At 62.3% G+C, this 23,132-nt stretch overlaps 1 protein-coding gene across 1 annotated transcript; it reads right to left on the reverse strand.

Annotated features, from left to right (window-relative positions):
- Positions 1-1,599: 1,599 nt before the first annotated feature.
- LOC122232678 (refilin-A) lies at positions 1,600-18,214 on the reverse strand. Its single transcript, XM_042962720.1, has 3 exons — positions 18,008-18,214; positions 4,960-5,069; positions 1,600-3,115 (listed from the first exon to the last, which is right to left on the reverse strand). Exons 1-3 carry the CDS (start codon positions 18,212-18,214, stop codon positions 2,803-2,805), a joined length of 630 nt encoding a protein of 209 aa, XP_042818654.1. The 3' UTR covers positions 1,600-2,802.
- Between the last annotated feature and the right edge of the window lie 4,918 nt (positions 18,215-23,132).

The following is a 23,132-nucleotide window of genomic DNA, read 5'->3' on the forward strand; positions in this document are numbered from 1 at the left end:
GAACCGGCAAGAGTGACCCCAGCAGAGGTCAGGAGGGGCGTTTGGGGCCGGAGCCGGCCCTCAGACATTTGAAGTGTTCCCGCCCCAGCATGAGCAGTGGACACCCTGCCCTGCCCCCCCCCCCCCGAGAAGGGTCCCAACTTGGTTCGGCTGCAGCAGAGGCCTCACCAGCGTGAATTCTCGTCTCCCGCAGCCTGGGAGGTAAGACCATGTGCCCATTTGGTAGAGACATGAAGCTCTTTTTCCAGCCACTGGATCCATGCTCGGTGTCGTCTCCTGCTCCCCAGGGGACTTCGTGAGTGACACCTGCCTCTCTGAGATGTGTGGGGGCCGGGGGGGGGGGTGGAAGGGCCTTTGCAGTCTCTATTTTGGAGGTGGAAATCCCAGGGATCTAGACAACACTGGTAACACTTTCCCCCTGACCTCCAGGTCCTCTGGGTTCCCAGGAAAGCCGGGGAGCCCTCGGGGGCCTTACGGGCAGCTGCCTTGCTCCCCGCTTTCTCCTCCTCCCAGGTTGGGCCTCACTGAGCCCCTGTGTACGAGGAGCAGTCTGGGATTCCCGGTGTCATTAGGGAAAGGCAAAAGCTATCCACGTGGTCAAAACGACGTTCGGAGACACTTGAGTGCAAGGTGTGGGCTCGCTCTCGTCTCCCAGGCGCGCGTGTTACCTGTCTTCCGCGACACGCCGAGACAGGTGACGACAACGTGAAAGAGAAAGGGAGAGACAGTCTCAGTCCCCCGAGGGCAAAGACGCCTGCTAGAGGGTCCTGCCCGCGGCTGGAAAGCTGCAGCCGGAGGCCGTCAGCTAATCGCGTGCGTGGAAAGTTCGATCTTGAAGGGCACCCCAGGGGCACCTCCAAGGTCACTGGATTCGTGGCCCCCCCCCCCAACTGCTCGTGTCAGGAAACCCACCCCATTTTCCCCCAGGTGGCGAGGCAGATCAGCGTTGGGATCGCAGTCCAGCTTGTACATCTGAACTCGTTAGGCACAAAGCAGCCCCCAGCGTGCGGAAGCCCGACCCGAAACCGGCTGGGCTCTCTCAGGCTGTGCGCCCCTCTGTGCGCCCCTCTGGGGCACATTCCAGTCTGACGTTCTGATTCCCAGAGGCCACTGTCCTTTGGCCGCCGCGTGCCTCCCTAACTGCACGGACAGTCGGGGCCCCGGAGGCCCCTCCAGAGGTATGGACAAGACGGAGAGAAACGAGTGCTAACGTGGGTTGGGACCAGCTTCTTTGCAGAGGCGGCTGGGGCCCTTCTCCGGGGGCATCAGCGCAGGGGGCTGGGACGCAGAACACAAAGCACTTGGGCACCCACAAATGCAGAGTCCCAAGGCCTCCCACCCCAGAACCGCCCCCAGACCCAAGTGCCAGGGTGGGGCCTGGCACTGGCCCTTGGGGGAAGCCAGTGCACACTGGGCACAGGGGTCCGTGCCTTCTGAGTATACCGCCCTGCTCCCCGTGAGCAGAGGAGAAGCCAAGGGGAAGCTACGGCCAGGTGGGAAAAGGGGGGCGGCCACAGAGCACGGGGGCCTGTGAAAACCTGCCCCACCCCATGGGATCCGAGGGGCTCGGGAACACAGAACAGGGAGCCTCTCTGGGTCTGCACATTTTATTAAGATAATCAATCAAGTTCTTAAGTTATTTTTGTTAATCGGACTCTCTGGAGAGAACATGCACCGGGTGTAGACATATAAAAATAGATCAGGCACTTGCCTCTCTTGGACGTAGGTTCCGGGTTGTTCTCTCACCCCCACCCCCACCATGTGGGAGAGCCTTTCTGCCCCCCGTCGTGGGGGATGAACAAGGGAGTGGGAGGGGAGTCCCCTTACCCACCGGGTCCATTCAGGCCAGAGGGCCCCTCTGAGGCCACACTGGGGAGTTTCTGGGGCACCCGTCCCGGGCAGCACCAGACCGTGGCCCCTGGCTCCCCGCCTGCCCTGGCAGCACGTGCGACGGGGGCCCAGCAGCACTGGGGACAGCGCGTGTGGGATCACCGCGTGTGGAAGCGGGCGGCCTGACCCAGGGCAGCCACCGCCACGGCATCTCGTTAAGCAGCTGGGCCCGGAGCCCCACGCAGGTGACGGCGGACGTTCCGAGAGCTTCGATGCCTCCCCTTGGCGCCTGGAGGGAAGGCTCTGGCGCGAGAGTCCCGATCCTGGAGAGGTTGCGCGGACAGAGGTTAGCAGGGACGCCCTGGGGGCGAGGCTCCCGACGCGGAGCGCCAAGGCCTCAACTGAGGCGGGCCGTGCCCGAAAGCCTCCGCCCCGGCACACGGCCAACAGCTGCGGCAAGGTCTCTACCAGCGCTGGCCCTGGCCTCACGGCGGGCCTTTGCCCGCCCTCCTGGCTCAGCCGCCACCAGAGGGCGCTGGCCCGCTCTGGAGACCCCTCTTCCCAGGAAGCGAGGGTGCCTGGACGGCACGTGGCCTGGGAGCCAGGCCACCAGCCCCGGTCAGACGGGGTGGCCGGGGTCTCGGGGGGCGGCGCCAGTCCCTCCGACCGAGGCTGGTCTCCGCCCTAAGGGCCCGCCGCGGTCCGGTCGCACGCCTTCTTCTCTTGGGGACCCCCGGGGGTGGGGGGGGCCACCCCACCTACCGCAAGCCCCTCCCCCCGCCCCGGTCCGGAGCGCTTCGGGGAGCCACGCCCATGCCGCGTCCCCCGCTGTCGTGCCCACGGAACAGACGTGGTCACCGAGTCCACCCCACCTCCCTCGTGCCCGGCTCCAGGCTGAGCCACGCGGTCCGTCCTTGGGGGCCCCCCCAGCCCAAGGTCGCTGCGGGGTCGGGGGTGGGCGGCCCCGCCCCGTCAGAGCGCCGCGGGCCCCAGGAGGAGCTGGAGCTGCACGCTGGACGTGAAGCGGCGGCTGGGCCGGCCCAGGCTGCAGTGCAGGGTGGTCCGGAAAGTGCTCCTGGCGCGCTTGGGGAAGATGATGGTGGTGCTGCGGAAGTGCAGGGCGCGGGGCCGCGGCTCCAGGGTCAGCTGGCTGCGGTAGTTGCGCCACGTGCAGTTGGGCGCCGCCACGATGGTCTCGCTGTAGGCCGTGACCGTGGGCACGGGCGCGTAGAAGACATTGTCCCGGAAGTGCCTCTCGGAGGCGTACTTGACCTCGGAGTTGCAGCTGGGGCGGGGCGGGCGGGAGAGGCAGGGTGAGCCCGGGACGGGGGCGGGCCCGTCACCCCGAGGTCCCCCCCCCCCTCCGGGACCCCCCGCCCCCGCGCGGTCCAGGGCCGGGAGCTCCGTGAACCGGACCCTCCACACCACCGGGCTCTTCCCAGATGTCGAGGCCACAGGCCAAAGAAGGGCAGAGGGGGCTTGCCAGCTTGGAGAAAGGGCTCGAAAGAGGTGGGACCGCTCAGTGCAACAGGTGACCCCGATTGGATGCCGAGTTGGGCTAAAAGTATGCCCTAAGAGGACATTTGGGGACAACGGATGAAACGTGACTGTGCAGGGAGGAGGAGGGCGGTGGGGTTCTGCCCTCGACGGTGCTGAGCTTGATGGCCTTCTGTCACTACGTGAGAGGATGTCCCTGTTCTTAGGAGGGCACTAGATCTAGGATGCCATCAACTTCCTCTCAAATGGGTCAGAAAAAAAGTTTCTTCTACGTAGAGGGGGAGAGTTTGCAGATGTCCGAGCAAACGGGCCAAAATGCAAACCAGTGAATCCGTTTAACGGAGCACACGGGGGCTCCTTGTCCCCTCCCTGCAACTTTTCTGAAAGTTGGAAATGACATCAAAATAAGTTTCCCCCAAAAGCAGCCTCAGCACCCCCTAGATGAGCGACCCCCTCCCTACGAGTGACCAGCAGCCCCTGTCAGTGGCCCACAGCCCCTGCTTCCAGAACTCCCAGAACCAAACTGGAAGCAAAAATCGCCCAAGGGTGGGGATTTTAGCCTCGTCCCCCACCCCACCCCTACAGGTGATGGGCTCCCCTCGATCCTCACCGCACCCCCACAGATAAGCCCCCCACCCCCACCACACCCCCACAGATAAACTCCGCATCCCCCACTGCACCCCCACAGATAAGCCCATCCCCCACCACACCCCCCACAGATGATAAGCCCCCATCCCCCACCACACCCCCACAGATAAGCCCCCCGTCCCCCACCACACCCCCATAGATGATCAGTTCCAGAAGGGAACAAGGCAGCCCTCACCCACCCTCGAGGGGGCGGCTGAAAATCTCAGTTGGCATTTAAATAACGAGGGGAGAACAAACTGTAGAGTAGAGCCATCTGTCTCCTGCGACCACATCCAGAGCTGGAGGGGCAGGAGGCAGGGTCTCCCTGGCTGGCCCAGGGTGACGTGGACAAATCTGTCTGAGAGTCCTGCGGCTATGCGGGCGAGACCCATGGCCCCTGGACTCCACCTTCTGGAACGCTGAGCCTCAGAAGCCCTCTTAGGAGGGCAAATCCGTGGAGGAAAGCTCCCGGCGGGGTCACCTAACCCAGATGTCCTGCACGTGGGACACCCCTAAGCCACGTGCAGTGCAAGGACTCCCGAGTAGACAAAGGAGAACTACGGTCCCAGGAACACAGACGAAGCCCGCATTCACGTGACCCCTGGGGCAGCCTGCGCTGAAAAGGGGGTCCCACGTTGCCTGCGTGGTTCAGTCACAGATACCAGAGAAATCTGGCAGGACGGGAGGAGGGAGGGAGGGAGGGAGGCAGGTTGGGCGTGTGAGTGTTGGCCACGGTGCAAACATTCTGGAAGGTTGGATTAAAATAAAATCAGCCAGACTTGGGGAGAAGGGTGGTGGGGATGTGGCCGGAAGCAGACCGGGGACAGAGAAGGGACCCTCGGGTCACAGTCTCTTAGAATCAGTTCATCTGTGGCCACGTACACGGTCTTGCCTCCTCAGGGAGCAGCGCTCAGAGTCGGGGGGAGCCTGCTGGGCCCGCAGGCCGGTCCCCGCACCCTAGACAGCACCGGCCGCGCCCCCGCCCCGCCCAGCAGCCCCACTCACCGGATCTCGTGCGTGGGCTCCGGGTGCACCTCAATGCTCTCCCCGAAGGACACAGGCAGCATCCGGGGCCTCATCTCGAGCGCTGGGGAACTCGGGGGCAGGGCCGGGGGCTGCGGGGAGAGCCACGGACACGGGGTTACGCAGCCCTTTGGGACTGTGGCCTCAGCTCCCCACTGGGCACAAGGGGGCCGCCCCAGCCCTGGGTCGGTCCAGAAGCCTGCCCTGTGGGGTCCCTGGCACGGCCCACGGCTCCCCACCCACCGGCCTGCCCCCCCCCCCCCGGTTCCCAGACACCCACACGCAGGGATGTGGGAAAGGGCCTCTTTCTGCAACCCCCAGCTCACACCACACGGGAGGGGTCTGAGCTCAGGGCCCCGCAGGCCGCCCTCTGGTGACGCCATAGCTGGGAGCTCGTGAGACGCTGAAACCGGGTGGTCCTCGCTCCTGACCTGGCTGAGGGCAGCACCCGCCCCCTGCTCCCCGGGGCTGTGATACATCTGCTGGGAGGGACACGCAGGTGGGAACATCCTCGGGAAGTGGCTGAAACCTGACTCATCAGGTAGCTCACGGCGGTCCCCTCGGGGCTCGGCCACAACCTCAAGCCATACTTCACCCCATTCCTTAGGTCAGAGACGTTGGGACCCCGGCTGCAGGGGGGCGGGGCCTGGAGCCGGGGCCTGCACATGTCCGCACGCCAGCACTCAGCCCTCTCTCCTCCCTCGTTTACTTCCCAGCGTGGCCAGCGAGGCTCAAACACCAGCCCGGCCGTCCGCGAGCTGCAGCCCTCTGCCGTCCCCCTGTGTGCGGGCAGCCACGCTTCCCAGCCCCCTGTGGGGGAGGGGCGCACACAGGTGCCTGTGACACGTGTCACCTCCGGGCCCGGGATGTCACGCCAGCGTGAGGGCCTCTGCGGCCAACCTTGCCTTCTGGCGGAAGGCTCAAGATGGAGGCCGTGTCGCCTGAGACCCCCCGGTTCCTCTGAAAGGCAGACCACCGGGGTCTCGACATCACGGTCAGCCCGCGACGAACACGGAGGGACGGCCAGAAGGAAACCTCTGCCGTCTGGGTACCACTGCACATTCGGGCATGTTTGTTACACAGCATTACCCGGTGTAAGTAGCCCAGGCCGTGTAACCGTCGTCCCCACGCCAGGCCACCCCCCGGCCCGCGTCTGCTCTAACTCCACGGGCCCACGCCGAGCACTCGGTGAGCTCGGGCGGGGGACACGGCTGTGGGTCTTTCCTTCGGCTCACGTACTGAGCGCCTATGTGCTGTCCTGGGTCCGCGCTGTGCTGCCACGGTGAACGGAGAATTCGGTGTCCTTGCTCCTATGGGGCTCTCCGCCTGGGATCCTCCTCTAGTCTGCAAACGGTCCCCCAAGCAGGCTAACATCCCAACTGTGGTGAGGGCTGCAGTCGCTGGGGCTCCGAGGGCCCCGGGAAGAGGGGGCGTTGACCATCGGGAGATCGAGGAGGGCTTCCCCGCAGAAGTGACCCCTGACGTGGGATCTCAAGGACGAAGCGGAGTTGAACCCTGGCCCCACGGGTCGCGTGTCCTGGGACCCAGCCCCGCACGGCACCCGACGCCAGCACACCTCCTGCCCCGCTCCGCCTGCTGGGACCCACCGGGGAGGGGGACGGGGGGAGCCGAGTCCCCCGGGTGCCCGTCCGTCGCTGCCCAGTCCCCGGCCCCTGCCGTGTCCCCTTTCCACCTGCACTCTGAACGGGCTCAGTCTTCAGAACTGACTCGCCTTCCTTTTCGCTCCAACGCCTGCCGGAGCCCCGCCCGAGGCGGGTCTGTCCTCGAAGCCTGGGGTCACGTGTAAGTCACGTGCCTACACCTGACCCACTCGGAGGGAGCTTTTCAGTGCCCCTCCTGAAACCCCCACGCTCTGGGGACGCTGCTCTTGGGCTGCCCTGCCCTCGGCGGTGGCCGCTTAGCTGCATGGGGTGACCGCGGTTTAACCTGATGAAAAACCGGCAAATGACAGATCCCGTTCCTCGGTCGCCCTGGTTGCACTACGAGTGCTCACAGGCACAGGCGGTCGTGGTCCGTTGCAGATCTAGAACATTCTCCCTACGGCAGGACGCTCTCTTGGACCATACCGTCCTAAAGGGTATTAGTTTACCTACTGTTTGGAGGGACCTCGTACACAGGAGTGAGGGCTCAGCCCGCAGGCCAGCCCCTGCCCCTACGGGGGACAAGACGGGACCGACTTGAGATTTCCTGTTCCCGTCCCCCCCCGCCCAGGTCCTCCCGGCCCTCGCCTGGATGAGGATAAGTCACAGCGGCCGGCCGATGCTTTCCGAGCTCCGTGCGTTCACTCATCCACAGGAGAGCTACGTTGGACCCCCATTTTATAGATGCTGAAACAGAGGCCCAGAGTGACAAACTTGCTCGAGGCCGTACAGCCAGGAAGAGGCAGAACGAGGGTCCGAACCCTGGGGTCTGGCTCCACGGTCCCACGATCTCACTCCTGCTCCCGGGCTCTCTCTCTCACCCGTGGGACCGGCACCGGGGCCCCAGGGCCTGCCCTGTGACGACGCTCAGAGCAGGCTTTGCCCTTCGCACACAGGATCAGGGCACTTCCTGCACGGGCCTCCGCCCGCGAATCCCTCGGCCACGCTCCCGCTGCCTCTGTGCCTCGGTTCGTGCTGCTTCCTGCACTGGGAATGTCTTTCTGGTTCCTTCTCGCTTAGTCCGGTGCGGCGCAACCCAGGCATCACCTCCCTGCCTCCCCACACCCTCTCCGGGGTCCCTGGGGCTCCCATCTGCTGCCTCCGTTGCCGTGACCCCTTTGCGTGTCTGTCACCCCCAGGCCGGGGGCTCTGTAAGGTTCGGGACCCGAGGGGCTGTCTAACCCAGGGCTGGGCACCCCCCAGCGCCTGTGCCGTTGAGAATTGAGAACTCACACGTGCCAAGAAGCCCCGCTGACTTGTTAGCCCCAAGGCCAGGTCCAAGCCTGTGCGGTATCCGCACAGGTACTCGAAGCCCCTCCCCGGCCCATCACAGTGTTCCAGAGTGCCCCATGCCTCGCTGGCATTTACAGAGTGAGCGGCCCACAAAGGGCCAACGTCTGCCCCCTTCCTGGGCACGGCGGGTGGAATAACGCCCCAGAGATGTGCATGCCCTAATGTACCCAAGAACTGTGATGTGCTAAGGTCAGGGGCCCGAGATGGGGAGGGGCCCCCGGGCTACCTGGCGGCCCGGTGAGATGGCAGGGGGGGTGTCCTCACCCAAGAGAGGCAGGGGGCCGGAGTCAGATTGCAAATGCTGCACTGTTGCCTCAGGATGGGGGGAAGGGGCCGCCAGCCAAGGGATTCAGGCAGCCTCTGGAAGGTGACAAAGACAAGGAGCAATTCTCCCCTGGGCCCTTCCAGAAAGGAGCGGAACCAGTCCTCGATTTTAGCCCGTAAGACCCACGGTAGACGTCTGACTTTTTGGAACCGTGAAGGAATACATTTCAGTTGCTATAAGCCACCACGCGGCCGTCTGTCACGGCAGCAATGGGAAGCCGATACACCTTGTGACTCAGGCCAGACAACCCCCCTCTCTGGCCAGCGGCCTCCTGGTGCCTGGAGTGGGTGACAGGTCGCAGTGAGGCCTGAGTCCAAGCACGGACTCAGTGCCTGGCACCGAGTAAACGCTGTTTAAGAACTGGCTGTATCAGGAGTCCTCCCTCACATGAAGGTTCGGGGTGGGGAGTCCTCCCTGGAGACGGGCACAAGCCACACCCTTGTGAGCTCTGAGTCGACGTTGCTTCTACCTTTCCAGACTGAATTTAAAGGGGGGGGGGGGACAGTGACAAGATTTGAGGCACTTCTGGCATCCTCCCTGGCCCATCTGGTTGAGCCAACTGACCCAGCTCTGAAACTCCGTGACTTGATGCTTTTAAAAAGAATGCTCTCTCCCCAAAGGCATTATCTACAGACTGGCGTTTTCGCAAATGTGTACGTGTGTCTGCTGAGCCCCCGCTGTTTGCTGAGCACCTACAGTGCGCCGAACGCCTACCGGGTACCAGACCCGGTGAGGGTTGGATGCGGCACAGCGCCTCTCAGGGCGCCTACTTGTTCAAGAGCGGATGACCTGCGGCCACAGAACAAAACAGAAGATGAGGCAGGCGTGCGAGGGGATGGGAACACGGGCGCTAAGGTTTCTGGAGGGGTTTCTTCTGTCCAGATCAGCGGAAGGACTGGAAACAGAGTGAGGAAGCCTGAGGCTGGTTTTAATCACCCCACGCTGCTCTCCCCACCCCTCCCCTACGAGTGGGAGTGGGAAAGACTCACTCCCACGCTGGGGAGCAGGGAAGATAGCTCGGCGAGGCAGGGCCTTCGACGCGCTCTCGGAGCGGACCAGTTCGATCCCCCTGGGGTCGACCCAGGATAAAGAAACCTGCCAGACCTTCTGGTACCTCCCCGAGCGCCCCGCGAGAGCAGCCCCATTCCGGCCGGATCTCGCTCCCCGACTGGCTGCCAGGAGAGGAGACAAGGCTCACTTCACAGGCTGGGCGGGGAGGCTGGAGCTCTGGGCACGGTTTTCCAAAGGGCCCCAGTGGAAAAACATCTAAAACCGACCCAAACTGGAGAAGCCAGCGAGAACCCAGACACGGGCTGGCATCCAGCGGGCCTGGGTGGCCAGACGGCTCCAGAAGTCACCGCCGAGGCCCCAGGACAGCCCCGCGGGGCTCCAGGGACAGACACAAAGGGAAGACCGCGGCAGCCCGCAGCACCTGGCCTCCCCGGCCGCCACCGGCCTGTCCGGAAGCTCAAAGCTGAGTCTTTCTGGATGCAGGGTTATGTGAACAGCAAAATGGCAATGCCAGCCAGCCCCACGGAATCCGGCCAGCCTGGAGCGGGGGCAAGGAAAGCAAGTCTCGCGGCCAAGGAAGCACGCCGCTGGCCCCAGAAGGCTCCTCAGAGACCGGGTCACATTCTGCTGAGAGTCACTGGGAGTGGGGGACGGGGAGAGGCTGGGGGAGGGGTGGGCCCAGGGCTGCTGCGCCTGCTCGACCAGCCATGGGCCTGCCTGGAGCAAAGGAAGCCCCCAGGCAGCCCACCGCCCTCACCCGCCCCCCAGATCCTTCCCCCCCGGAAGCCTGGATTCTTGTTCTACCCTAAAGAGAACCCACTGGGAGCCCCCCAGCCGGCTGCTGTCTGTGCCTCAGTCTGTCCACCTATAAAATGAGGCTGTGCCATTTGTGAGGCCTACACCACAGGGCTGGCCAGGGACCTGGCGGGATTCAGGTCCCTTTGCGGCTCTGGGAGGCAGGGGAGGAACGAGTGAGTCCCATGCACGGATGAGACAGGACCAGCCCAGACCCCCTGGATGCTGCCCCCTGCACCCCGGTGGATGGATGGATGGGCACAGCTGGTCCAGCCCCCAGCTGGGAGGCCCCCGCTGTAGCCTGGGGAGCAGGCTGGCCCTCTGGTCTCCCGGGCAGGTGGCGGGTGGGGGGACCAGGGCGGGCCTCAGAGGGAGCAGGAGCCGGAGGCCCCACCTGCCTCAGCCTGTGACTCACGTGCCCTCCCCGGGAGCGGCCGGGGCGAGGGCAAACGCTCGCTGGCCCAGGTACGGACGCACCCGGGGGCTTTGGGGCACGCCCCTCCTGGCTGCCCTACAGCCACGGCCCACGGCACCGCCAAGAAAGATAACTGCTGGGTTGTGAGAGCTCGGTGCCATGCGGCGACAGCCCAGCCCGACCGGGGGTCCCGGCCTGGCTGCCAGGGACACGCAGGGACAGCTCAGCGGTGTTGGTGCCCGGCCCCGGGTGACGCCCGGTGGCCATGAGCTTTCGGTTCCATCAGGGAGCTACAAGCCCCACCAGTGGAGCACGTGTGACAGCAGGAGGGGTCCAGGCCCCCCCCACCCCCGCCGCTGCTCCTGGAGAGAGAGGGACCACCAGGGATACCCCCCTCCTCCGCCGGTGACACGGGGGAGAGTGTCCTCACCAAAGCCACGTGGAACATTTGCAACAACTAAAACGGCCTGGTCTCCGGGTCACTGACCTCAACGGCCTGTGATGGCTTTCGTTGCCATTCGAAATAAACCTGATCGTCTTCGGTGTACATTTGGGATTTGCTGCCCTTGAACCTTCACCCATGAGGACAGTGATCCAAGGAGGAGGTATTCAGGGGTTCTCACGCTCCTTAGGAAAGGCCTCGGGCAACGTGGCAAACCCCAGGACAGTTGAGGAGGGGGTTCCTTGGGCTCACTGCCCTTCGGCCACATGGCACAAGAGAGGAGCTGGACGGGCCTGGCTGGGGGAGCCCAGGAGACCCCGAACGGAGCAGAGCACTCCCTGGAGAGTCAGGAAGCGTCATGGGCCCAGCGCAGACCCCCACAGGCCCGGGGTCTGATACCCAAAGCAGCAAGACTAAGCAAACACAAACAGCAGGCTGGAGGCAGGGCTCAAGGCCCAGCCTGCGCCTGGGACAGCCGGCCAGACCCGAGCCAGCAGGAGGGTGGGTGGCAGGCTGGCTTGTGACCCCCACAAAGTATGTGACCTATTTGGAAAATAGGGTCTTTGCAAATACGATCAAGTCAAGATGAGCTCCTCCTCCTGGACAAGGCCGGGCCCTAAATCCAGTGACGGGTGTCCTCGTACGAGGAAAACCACGGGACGCACACATAGGGCGGACAGCCACGTGGAGACGGGGCAGGATTTGCACACCAGCCGGCCACCACCGAAAGCTAGGACAGATGCATGAGAGCGGCCCGCCCCCGGAGCCTTTGGAGGGAGTGTGGCCCAGCTGACACCTGCCTTCCGACCTCTGGCTCCGGAACCGCGAGAGGGAATGGCTGTCGTTTTGAGCCCCGGGCTATGACTTGGCCACACGGGCCCAGGAAGCCAGCACAGGCACCTGAAGGTTCTGCCGGCCAGCAAAAGCCATTTGTCCCCAGAAGGTGCTCCCTGCTGGCCCCCCTCCCCTCCGGAGTGCCTGGGGGGGTGTGGGCTGCTTTGTCTCCTTTTCAGACGAAAGCTAGAGAGCCTCTCACACAGGTGGGCCTGCCGCTGAGGCTGAGGTGAGGGGACCTTGCCAGAGGCCGATTCATCCCGGGTTAAGCAGACAAGGGCTGAACAGAGGCCCCAGTGTTTCTGGCTCTTCCTCCCCTCCCTCCTCCCAACCTCCCTTTCCGCAGATGGGCTCCTCCTACCTTGGCCTCACACACCTGGCCCTTTTCCACCTGGGTTTGCTCACACCGTCACTAGTCGGGGACACACCCATGAGCCCGCAAGGGGGCCATGGGGACTGACCTCTGTCTCAGTTCATCTGTCCATCCATCCATCCATTTGTACACTTGTTAATCTGTCCATTTGTCCATCTGTCCATCCATCCATCTGTCCATCCAACCATCCATCCATCCATTTATCCGTCCATCTGTCCATCCATCCAACCATCCATCCATCTGTCCATCCGTCCATCCATCCGTCCATCCATCCATCCATCCAACCAACCATCCATGCTTTTATCCGTCCATCCATCCATCCAACCATCCATCCATTTATCCATCCATCCATCTGTCCATCCATCCATCCATCCATCCGTCCATCCATCCATTTATCCGTCCATCCAACCATCTGTCCATCCATCTGTCCATCCATCCATCCATCCATCCATCCATCCATTTATCCATCCATCCGTCCATCCATCTGTCCATCCATCCATCCATCCATCCGTCCATCCATCCATTTATCCGTCCATCCAACCATCTGTCCATCCATCTGTCCATCCATCCATCCATCCATCCATCCATCCATCCATTTATCCATCCATCCGTCCATCCATCTGTCCATCCATCCATCCATCCATCCGTCCATCCATCCATTTATCCGTCCATCCAACCATCTGTCCATCCATCTGTCCATCCATCCATCCATCCATCCATCCATCCATCCATTTATCCATCCATCCGTCCATCCATCTGTCCATCCATCCATCCATCCATTTATCTGTCCATCCGTCCATCCATCCATTTATCCGTCCATCTGTCCATCTGTCCATCTGTCCATCCATCCATCCATCCATTTATCCATCCATCCATCCATCCATCCATCCATCCATCCATTTATCCGTCCATCCATCCAACCATCCATTTATCCGTCCATCCGTCCATCCATCCGTCCATCCATCCATCCATCCAACCATCCATCCATCCATCCATTTATCCATCCATCTGTCCAGCCATCCATCCATCCATCCACCCAACGATCCATCCATCCATCCATTTATCCATCCATCCATCCATCCATCCATCCATCCATCCATTTATCCGTCCATCCATCCATCCATCCATCCATCCATCCATCCATTTATCCGTCCATCCGTCCATCCATCCAACCATCCATTTATCCGTCCATCTGTCCATCCATCCGTCCATCCATCCATCCATCCATCCATCCAATCATCCATCCATCCATCCATCCAATCATCCATCCATCCATCCATTTATCCATCCATCTGTCCATCCATCCGTCCATCCATCCACCCAACGATCCATCCATCCATCCATTTATCCATCCATCCATCCATCCATCCATCCATCCATCCATCCATCTGTCCATCCATCCATCCATCCATCCACTTATCTGTCCAGCCATCCATCCATCCATCCATCCACTTATCCATCCATCCATCCATCCAGCCAGCCATCCGTGCAAGCATTCATTCATCTGTCCATCTGTCTTTCCACCCTTCCATCCTTCCCAACCCCGGGCACAAACCCCCTAAATCCCTACCTCCCTCCGTTATCCTTGATTTCACCATCATGGTCCAGAAACAGAAATGAGAAGAGCCAGGACTCCTGGAGGCACGGAGGGAGGGGTGCCAGCCACCATCCTGAAGCGGCTGTGACCATGGGTGTTCTCCAAGGGCTGGGCAGTCCCGGAAAGCTTCCCGGGTGGGGCGCAGAACCTCGCTCCCAACCTCTGGTTCTGCCTACATCTGGCCCCCAGGGCTCCCTTCAGAGTCTGGTCCAGGGAACCAGAACCTCATCCTTAGGGAAATCCTCAGGCGTGCCACTCAGAAGTACAATCGACGTAGAAACAGAGTCGGGAGATGGGATGGGGCACCAGGAGCCATGCGTGAAGGAGCCCAGGGCAGGAGAACCCTATCTGAGTAGGAAACAGCCCCGACCTGTTGCCTCCTGTCACCACTACACAGCAGGCCGGGTCCCTCATGCGCCACGGACTCGAGACCTGTCCACATCTCACTCACCCAGTGGCGGCTGTTCTCTCAAATGTGCACCCACAGAGCGAGGCCCGAGACCCCAGATGCTGTCTGTGGCCTCCCTGAGGGCACAGGCTTTTCAGGGCTGGTTCCCTGAACCGCCCGTGTTCACGGGATGGGGGGAGACGGCGTCTGATGCACAGCCCCCCTCACCCCCACAGACAGCTCGTCCCGCTCCCCAGTGCCCCTCGATCCCCACAGCTCAGCCGGGCAGGCCAGGGAGGAGGGACAGAGGACAGGGGTGTCTGCCCCACCTCGGGCTGGAGGCCCAGGCGCTGGGAGTTCGAGGGAAGCATGGACAGACGGCCTGTGTCTTGCTCACGCGGGGTCCCTCGCCTGGCCTGGCTCAATCATCTGCCGGATGACAGCAGCTGACGGGCGAGCCCTCCGGCCCACAGGCAGCCCTGGCCATCCCCGTGTCCTGCAGGAGAGCAGGGCACCCACGTGGGGGCAAGCCCCGCATGGATCCTATTCCTCAGGGCATAGGATCTAGGCAGTCAAGTCTGATTTGGGTTTCTAATTTGAGGGCTTGTGAAGCCTCGGGATGCCTTTTGAAAGATACAAATAAAAAATCACAAGCGCGTTTTTAAAAGACCAGACGAAACGTTAACTTTCTGACCTCAGCTTGGCTCCCAAGTCCCTGCTCTGGCCTCTGCCAGCCTCCTCGCTGCTCCTTGAATGCGCCTATCTTGTTCCCACCTCAGGACCTTTGCACGTGCCATCCTCCCGGACTGGCACACACTTCAGCCCCGTGACCACAAAGTCCACGCCCTCATTTTTTTTCTGGTTTCTGTTCACCGTCACTTTCCTGACCACCCCGTCTATGCCACTGCACCCTTACCCAGCCTTCTGCCCGAACAACACGTATCGAGCCACATTTAAGTTGGTGACTGTCTCGCCCACGAGAACGCCAGTTCCGGGAGGGCAGGGACCTTGAACGTCCTGTTCGGTGCTATGTCGCCCAGGTCTCCAGAAAGGCACACAACATACAGTAGGTGCTCAGGAAGTACATGGGAGGGGGGGGGTTGGTGAATGACCGATTCCTACATCTTTGTTTGCTTTGGCAATCACCAGAAACGTTACCATCTGCTCCAGAGAGGGAGCAGGAAAATCCCAAGGTCAAGGAGGGGTGGGGAGGTGCGTTCCCACCCAGCCTGGCCCCAGTGCCTCTGATGTCTTGGGTGAGGACAGTCTCACAGCCAGCCGGACACCCAGCATGAATGGGCCGCTGTCCAGACGGCGAGTCCAGCCTCTTAAAAGGAAGTGAAGGGTGGGGCACGGGGCCTCCCGATGACATGAAGCGTGAGCGGACTTAACACGTGAGTCCGGCAGAAGAAGCGGGGCGACGAGGCGCTGAGGACCTCAGGGACCGGGGACTGGGGCCAGCACGCGCCTCCCACCCCTCCCCCACCCCCCGCTGGGACACGGGCCACCAGCGTTGGGGAAGCAGCGCCGGGCACTGGGGGTCAGAATCACCCCGTGCAGAACAGGCTGAAACCCAGACCCACGTGGCCTGGCACATGACACTGAGGGGCCACCAGAGGAAACCGGGCCCTGCTGGCCGCCTGCCCCCGCTTGCGCCTTTGAAACCGTCAGCTCCAAGAGGCAGGACGGGCTTCTGTCCCCGTCCCCAGAGATCGGCGGCCGAGATCCTGCCTACGTCTGCTCCTGGAAAGCGTCCTCGGTCCTCGGTGCCTCATCAGCGTGCAGGGTGTTGTTAAACACCAGATTAGCAACGCTTGCTCGTGGGAGCTGACCCTGACCGGGAGCTGGGGCGCCCTGTGGGTGAGGTGGGCGGGGCCCCGGCTGCAGGCCCCGGGGCTGACAAGAGGCTGCCCGGGGCTCCCATTGCCTCTCTTTTCATTAAAAGCAGCACCTCAAAACCCCATCGGTCCTCAAGCATTACGTTTTTTAGTGAAAATAATAAAGGTAACACACCCACACAGGTAGTTAATTAGCTATCTAATGAAGAGCAGCATAATGTAGGGTTTGAATGTAGAGCCTCCGCATCCAAACTCCCTGGGGCTCCATCCCAGCAAGGCCACTTACCCACTGGGTGGCCTTGGGGAAGTGGCTTCAGCTTGTCCCTCTGGAAAATGGGGCTAACAAGGGCGCCCAGTTCACTGGAGTATCGTGGAAAGCAAATGAGCCACAGGAAGTCGAGGGGTTAGGAGAGTTTCTGGCCCGTGGCAAGAGCTACCTAAACGTCAGATAATCATTACCTGTCCGGACATAGCCCCAGGTTTGCCTTCGAGCCAAATTAAAAGATCAGGGACAGCACGGTTCCATACCTGGGGTCTGGTTAGCAAGGAAGCGGGGGGAGAGAACACATAAAATCAACCAGAAGAGCCAAGACGAGTAAACCAGGCATGCTGGCCGGCCTGGCTGGCAGAGAAAGCTTCCGGAAAGCCCTCTTCAAGGAGGATTCCAGGTCGTCCAAAGAAGAAAGGGGAAGACCGGTTCCCTGTCCCTTTCCGAGCCCTGTCATGTAAGACACCCTCCCCAGGGTGCAACGCCTCCAACCAGCTGTCCCAGGTCGGAGACCCTCTTGCAGGAAAGCTTCCCCTTCAGACAGCAGGATGGATACATTCTACGGCAAACGGCCCGGGTCGGTCACCTCTGTCAACCCCCAGAGGTCCTCCATGCCCCTCCCGCGCCTCCCGCCCCAGCCCAAAGTTCAAATTCACCGTGTGATTTTGGTCTCGGGCGGCGGATCCCAAACCCCGCAGCACATCAGAATCATCCGGGGAAGTTTTCAAAGTCCTGACGCTCAGGTCAGAGCCTACCCCAATCACAGGAGAACGCCTGGAGGAGGGAGGCGGGAGGTGGGCGCGGGTATTGTTTAGAGATCTCCGAGGGAGGCCCACGCCCCGCCAAGTTTGGGACCCACGGGACCAGGGAGCAAGGGAGGCACCAGCGAAATTCGTGTCATGAGGCTGGAGGCAAGGAGCGCATTCCTTTCTGCTGCTGGGAGTATTTTCAGCTGGGGGGTGGGGGGGAGGCGATCCGTGCCCTGCACCAGGCGAGCATCGCGGGGGCCCCAGAAAAGTGGAGTGGGGCTGGAGCCACGCCAGCATGCACACTTGGCAGAAAAGACCTGGAGACGCGCGGCGAGCGGGCGGGAACGGGGAAGCTGCCACCGACATTGTTAGCGACCTCCCAATTTCATCTTGTCCCTCCTCCGGGGCCGGAAGGTGCCGGATCCCACCCCCTTTACTCCGGGCCGCCCGGGCCACCCTGTCTCAGTCCGGCCGCCAGGATCCACTAAGACTCTTGGGTCTCCTGACCTGGGGTTCCGGCCTCTCCCCCCGGGGCACGCCTCATCTCCACGTCAACATCCCTCAACATCCAGAGAAGGAAGGGTTACCGTCTGGGGTGGGTTTAAAAAAAAGAAAAAAGAAAAAGAAAAAAGCTCTGGGGCCCGCAGCGCCGGAACAGTCGGCAGGGGACGGGGTCAGGAGCAGAAGGGACCCGGGGAACGGAGGTCTCCAACAGGCTTCAGCCTGGGGCTCCAGCCCGCCCCGCCCGGAGCCAGCTTCTTCGGGGACTCCGGGCTCGTCCCTCCCCTGCCCTTCCTCGGCCGGCGGCAAGGCCAACCACTCCGTAGGGGGGGGGGGGCGGCGCCCGGGAGAGAATTGCAGGCCCCGGGGTCGGGCTGCACCACCTCCGCCTCCGCGCCCCGGTCCCGCCGGGGTTGGGGGTGGGGGGGTGGGGCGGGGGCGCGGCACCGGCCGACCCCGGGCCCCCTTCTGGGCCCGGGCCCGGGGGTGCGGCGGGGGCCCCGCGCGGGTTCCGGGTTCGGCGCCCAGGCGCGTGCTTACCGCTCCGGCCTCGCCGGGTCCCGGGGGCTCCGAGGGCGCGCCGGCGCCCCCCGCGCGGGCGTCCGGGACGCCGGGCGCCAGGGAGTAGAAGGGCGGGCTGGGGCTGGGGCTGGGGGGCAGCCCGGAGTCGGGGCTGTCCAGCAAGCCCTCCCGGCTCTTCTCCTTGAGGCTCTCCTCCATGCCCTGCAGATGCAGGTGGCCGACCATGTCTGGGGGGCGCGGGGCGCGGGCCCCCGGCTCCTCGGGGCGCCGCTCCACCGCGCTCCGGGGCCCGGGCCGGGCGGCGGGCCGAGGGCCGCGCGCCCGGGAACCTACGGGCAGAGCCGCGCGGGCGGCGCGTCGGGCCCGGCTCCCCGCGCCCCGGCCGCTCGGTGCGCGCCGCCTCCCGCGCCCCCGCCGCCCGGCCTCGCCTCCGCGCTCCGCCGCCGGCCCGCTCCGCACCTTCCCGGCCCGCGCCTCCTTTTCTAGGCGCCTCCTCCTCCCCTCCCCTCCCCTCCCCTCCCCTCCCCTCCCCTCCCCCGGCCCACCCCGCCCGCCGCCGCCGCTGCCGCCGCCGCCGGCCCGGGACCTGCACGGTTTCCCTGTGCCCCCCTCCCTGCACACCCCAGCGGCTGGGGGGGCGGCCCCCGAGTCATCCCAAGGGCTGGCGGTAGTCACGTTTGATGTGGCCCCTGGGGGCCTTCTCCGGGTCGCTGAGGTCAGAGTACAAAACCTTTAGATTTGAGAAGGTCTGTAAGGTGCAACCCAGGCGCACGAGCCTTCCAGACCCGCTCTTCAGCGCCTCCCTTCCCAAAGGGAGTGCCCACCCTTCGTTTGTGGTCTACCCCTGGGGACCCGCGTGGCAGTTATCGGGTTGCCCGAGGCCACCTGGGCCTTTGGCGGTGGAAGCCTTGGGAGGACACGGGGCGGGGGGCCGTCGGGCGGAGACTAGAAACCCTTCCTGGAACCCCGTCTGCATCTGTCCCTTCCCACAGTCGGCCCAAGCGCATTCTGGCTCCCTGACAGGGGTCTCCCATCCCCCCCCCTTCCTCCCCAGGGAGAAGGGCCTGGTTCCCTTTTCTTCAGGGGACCCTCGACAGCTCCTCCCAGCTCCCAGACACTCACGTTCACACAGACACCCCCACACCGCTCCCAGGGGCCCGGCCTTCCGTGCTGAGAGCGGAGAGCCCAGGGGCCCACACGTGGCTTTGCAAAGGGCAGGCCTGTGGGGAAGGGGGGAAGGCGGAGGGGAGCAGAGGCGAGAGGGAAGGTATGAACGTGTGGACACGTGCGCCGGCTCCGGGTGCCGGGGTCTGCTCGTCCCCACCCTTAAAGCACGTTCCTCGGGTCAAGACTGATCAAGGCCCCCGCCGGGCCCTCAGCCTTGGGTAAGACAGCCTGGCCGTGGGGCACCCTGTTTGGGGAGGGGTTGGTGGGCACACCGGGAGGCGAAAGGGCGAGTTTAATGGGGGAGACCGACGAGACCCTGCAGACAAGGAGAATCAGGGACCGTTTATGGCTCTGGTCTTAGGGAAGGTGGCTCTGGGGTGCCTTTTTTTTCTTAAGTTTATTTATTCATCTTTGAGAGAAAGAGAGCATGAGCAGGGAAGGGGCAGAGAGAGGGGAGGACAGAGGATCTTGAAGCAGGTTCCACGCTGACATCAGAGAGGCCGATGCGGGGCTCGAACCCACAAACAGTGAGATCACGACCTGAGCCAGAGTCAGACGCTTAACCGACGGAGCCGCCCAGGCGCCCCTCTGAGGTGACATTTTAAGATGAGATCTCCACCACCAAGCAGTGAGCTGGAGGCAGAATTTACCTACAGGTGCAGGAGACAGCAAGGGCCTTGGTGCCGCCGTTGGGGTGAGGTGCATTCCGGAAGGGCTGGGTAGCTTCCTGAGAGTGCTGGGGACACAGAGGGCCCCGTATTCAGGTGAATTTACGGTGCATTTTCACATCAACCAGGAAGCACATGGGAATGTCTGCTGCTCAGACAGAATCAACCAGAGGTTTGGACATCTGGAACTTTCTGGAGAAAAAAACCAGAACTGACTCCAGCTGCTTCAGATCTTTCTTCCCTGGGCCACTTGACCAGGTGTGGGGATGTCATCTCACAGGGGGCAAAAGAGGGGCGGGGGGGGGCTCTGCTCTCCAGAACATGCACAGGTTAAGATTCACCTTGTCCCCAAATGCCCACCCACTCAAGCCCACAGGAGAGGGCTTGCTTCACCCGTGGCCATGGCCTGGCTGCCCTAGAGAAAAGTCTTTGACAAACAACTGATCGCTTCTGACTACGGAGAAGTGAATAGTGACACTCGGGCAGCCTGGTGGGGAATCAGGGTGAGGCGTGACACAGAATTTTTTTGTGTCAATTTTGACCTTCAAACATAAAATCCTGTTTGCCCTGATTTCCACATGTGGGACATTTCCTTAAATGTTGTGGCCTTAGCGAGGGCCTCGCTCACCTCACCCCGATCCTGGCCCCCTTTGCGCCATTGACACTTATCAGGAGTACCTTTATGACTACGCCCACCCAGGTTCCGGAAGTTTCCCTGCACCCACACACAACTTCCCCTGGAATGGACTCCCCTGTGTGGAATAATGTTGGAGAAGCGTATACGTCCAGGGGCAGGAAAAACTCGCCCGCACTGCAAATGTGAAAGGCCCAATTAGTGGCCCAAACAAATGACCCCGGTGACCTTGACCTCTGACCTAATCGGATCCCCTGCCGCAGGCTGGGGCTGCCCATGGGCTGAAAGCTTGCACTGTAAGAGCTGCTGTTTCTCACGGTGCCAGATGGTCTGGAAATGTCAAACAGGGGAGGAAAGGCCAAAATTTCCATAAGTCAGCTTGAGCCAAGGGCTCAAGGGCTCAAGGGCTCAAGGGTGGGTCTCGAGAGGAGAGGGGGCTTGTGAAGCCAGAAGAACAAGAAGGGGAGGTCTTTCGAGATCTAAGTGCTTGCTCTGGGCCAGGTGCTGCGGGCGGAGGCGCGGGCAGGAGGCGAGGTTTGCAGAGCCCCGGCTGTGGTGCTAAGGGATTGGGACTCCATCTGCCAGGAGATGGGGGATCCGAGGAGGTTCTGAAGCAGGTTTTAGGAATGATCTGATTCAAATTGCTTTCAAAGTTAGATCAAAGACAGGAGAGGAGAGAGCCATTGGATGTTTAATGGAAAAACGTACCTAGTTCACAGAAAAGAGGTATTGGGGTACCTGACAAGGGGTCCTAAAGTGTCTGTCCCATGCTAGAGAAAAGGCAGACCCCAATACCGCACGCCTCTGGGAAGGGACACATTCATCCAGGGACTCGCGAAGTCACCTGCTGGGAACAGCGCATGGTAGGGTGACCCCAAGCTCCGGGGGCTCGCCCAGCACCCCAGCATCAGGGGGACTTTCCCAGGCTGCTTTGTGAGAGGCAAGCTCAATGCTCCGAGAAATGCCAGCGGAGGAAGGGGAGGGCACGAGAAATAAAGGCTTTTTCACTGAGAGCCGTTAGCCAGTTGTTCCAAGAGGCATTGGAGAACACTCGGAAAAGCGGGGCCGTGCGGTCACGGACAGCTTACAAAGGCCTCCACGCACGTATTGTCTTGCCCTCGCACCCCGCAAACTACCCTGCCCCCCAAGAGGGATGTGGATTCATTCTAGTTGAAAATAAAGCAGATCAAGCCATACAGGCTCAGAGAGGTTAAGTGACCTGTCAGAGGTCACACAGCTACTAAATAGAAAGCCAGACGGGAGGCTGCTAGGATGGGCGGCGGGGGTGGGGTGGGGGGGGGGCAGGGAAGGCTGTCAGCGGGTCCGGACGCATCGTGAAATAGGTGAGGCAGGAGGACGGAGGTCCTAACGCCTGACAATGAGGCGTGCCTGTCACCCGCAGAGATGGTCCCAAAGCAAACAAGCCCATCTCGGGGATCGTGCCAAAGACCCCCAGAGGCCCAGGTTGGGTTGGAGACAAAGATCTGACTCGTGGGACACGGCACCGCTCACACCCAGGAGGGTCCTCACCCCCCGCATAGCAGTGGGGAGGTGTGGCTGGTTAGTCTCATCGGGCTCGTGTCGCTCCCGCCATCTGGAAAGACCAGCAGAGTACGGAGTCGCATCATGTTCAGAGATGAGAAGGAGGGGAGGCTCAGAGGGGGCGACGGTCTCACTTACACTCACACAGCAGGGCCCGGTCTTTCACACTTCGCAGCTGTGTGATTTGGACAATTTTCAAGGCCCTCTCTGGGCCGACGTGTCCGCATCTATAAAGCGGGGTTCAAATACCGGGATTGAATTAGGATTGAAGATGCCGGGATTAGATCTAACCGGAGTCTGCCTCTGGACATGCCGGGCTCGGGCTGGGGGCCCGGCTCTGGGGCCCGGCCAGCGGGTGCCCGTCCCCACCCGGCCCGAACGGAGAGCCAGACGCTCCCCCGTGGCCAGTCTCGCCCCGGGGACTTTTTCCGCAGCACCCTCGCCCGGTGCCCTGCGGGAGCCACACACGTCCCTGCCGGGACATAGCTTCAATAATGACTCACACCTTCATTTTTAGCGCGCGTCCTCTCTGAGCCCGCGGCTCTGTCTTTGCCGGGCAGCTGCCTGTCTGGGGGTCAGAGCCCGCTTCTGGCCTCGCCGCCCGCAGGCCTGTGCCCACAGCCCGGCGTCCAGTCCGAAGACCAGGCCTGCCCTGACGGCCTGCCCATCCCCGGAGGGAGGCAAGTGGGGACCGAACGGATCCAAGGTGCATGTGGAGGCGGGAACGTGTTCTTCTGCCGACATCTAACGGTGCGTGTCTGGACCCAGACTCGGGATTCCCCGGGCTTTGAGCGAAATCATGAAAACTCTGCTTTCGGGGTCTGCGGCCAGCTTCCCGGCTTGCAGCTCCCGCGGCTCTTCCCCGTTCTGGTTCCAGAAGGGGGTTGATGGCATCGCTTCACAGCCGCGTGCAGAGGAGTCCACGGCCGAAAAGGCTTCCGCGGCTGTTGACTCGCCAGCTCACACCTTCGGGGTTTCAGGAGCTTGTAGCTGAAAAGGCCTATTCTTGCCAGTTTCTCCCCAGTTGAGTAAACAAGAGACCTATTTATGTCCTCCGAGCACTTAATTAAGGCGGGGCAGGGATAACATCGGTGACAGGGTATAGTGAAAACACAGTCCTGAAAGTCAGGAG

The sequence above is a fragment of the Panthera tigris genome, chromosome D3 (assembly GCF_018350195.1).
Source record: "Panthera tigris isolate Pti1 chromosome D3, P.tigris_Pti1_mat1.1, whole genome shotgun sequence".
In the NCBI taxonomy this organism is placed as follows: domain Eukaryota; kingdom Metazoa; phylum Chordata; class Mammalia; order Carnivora; family Felidae; genus Panthera; species Panthera tigris.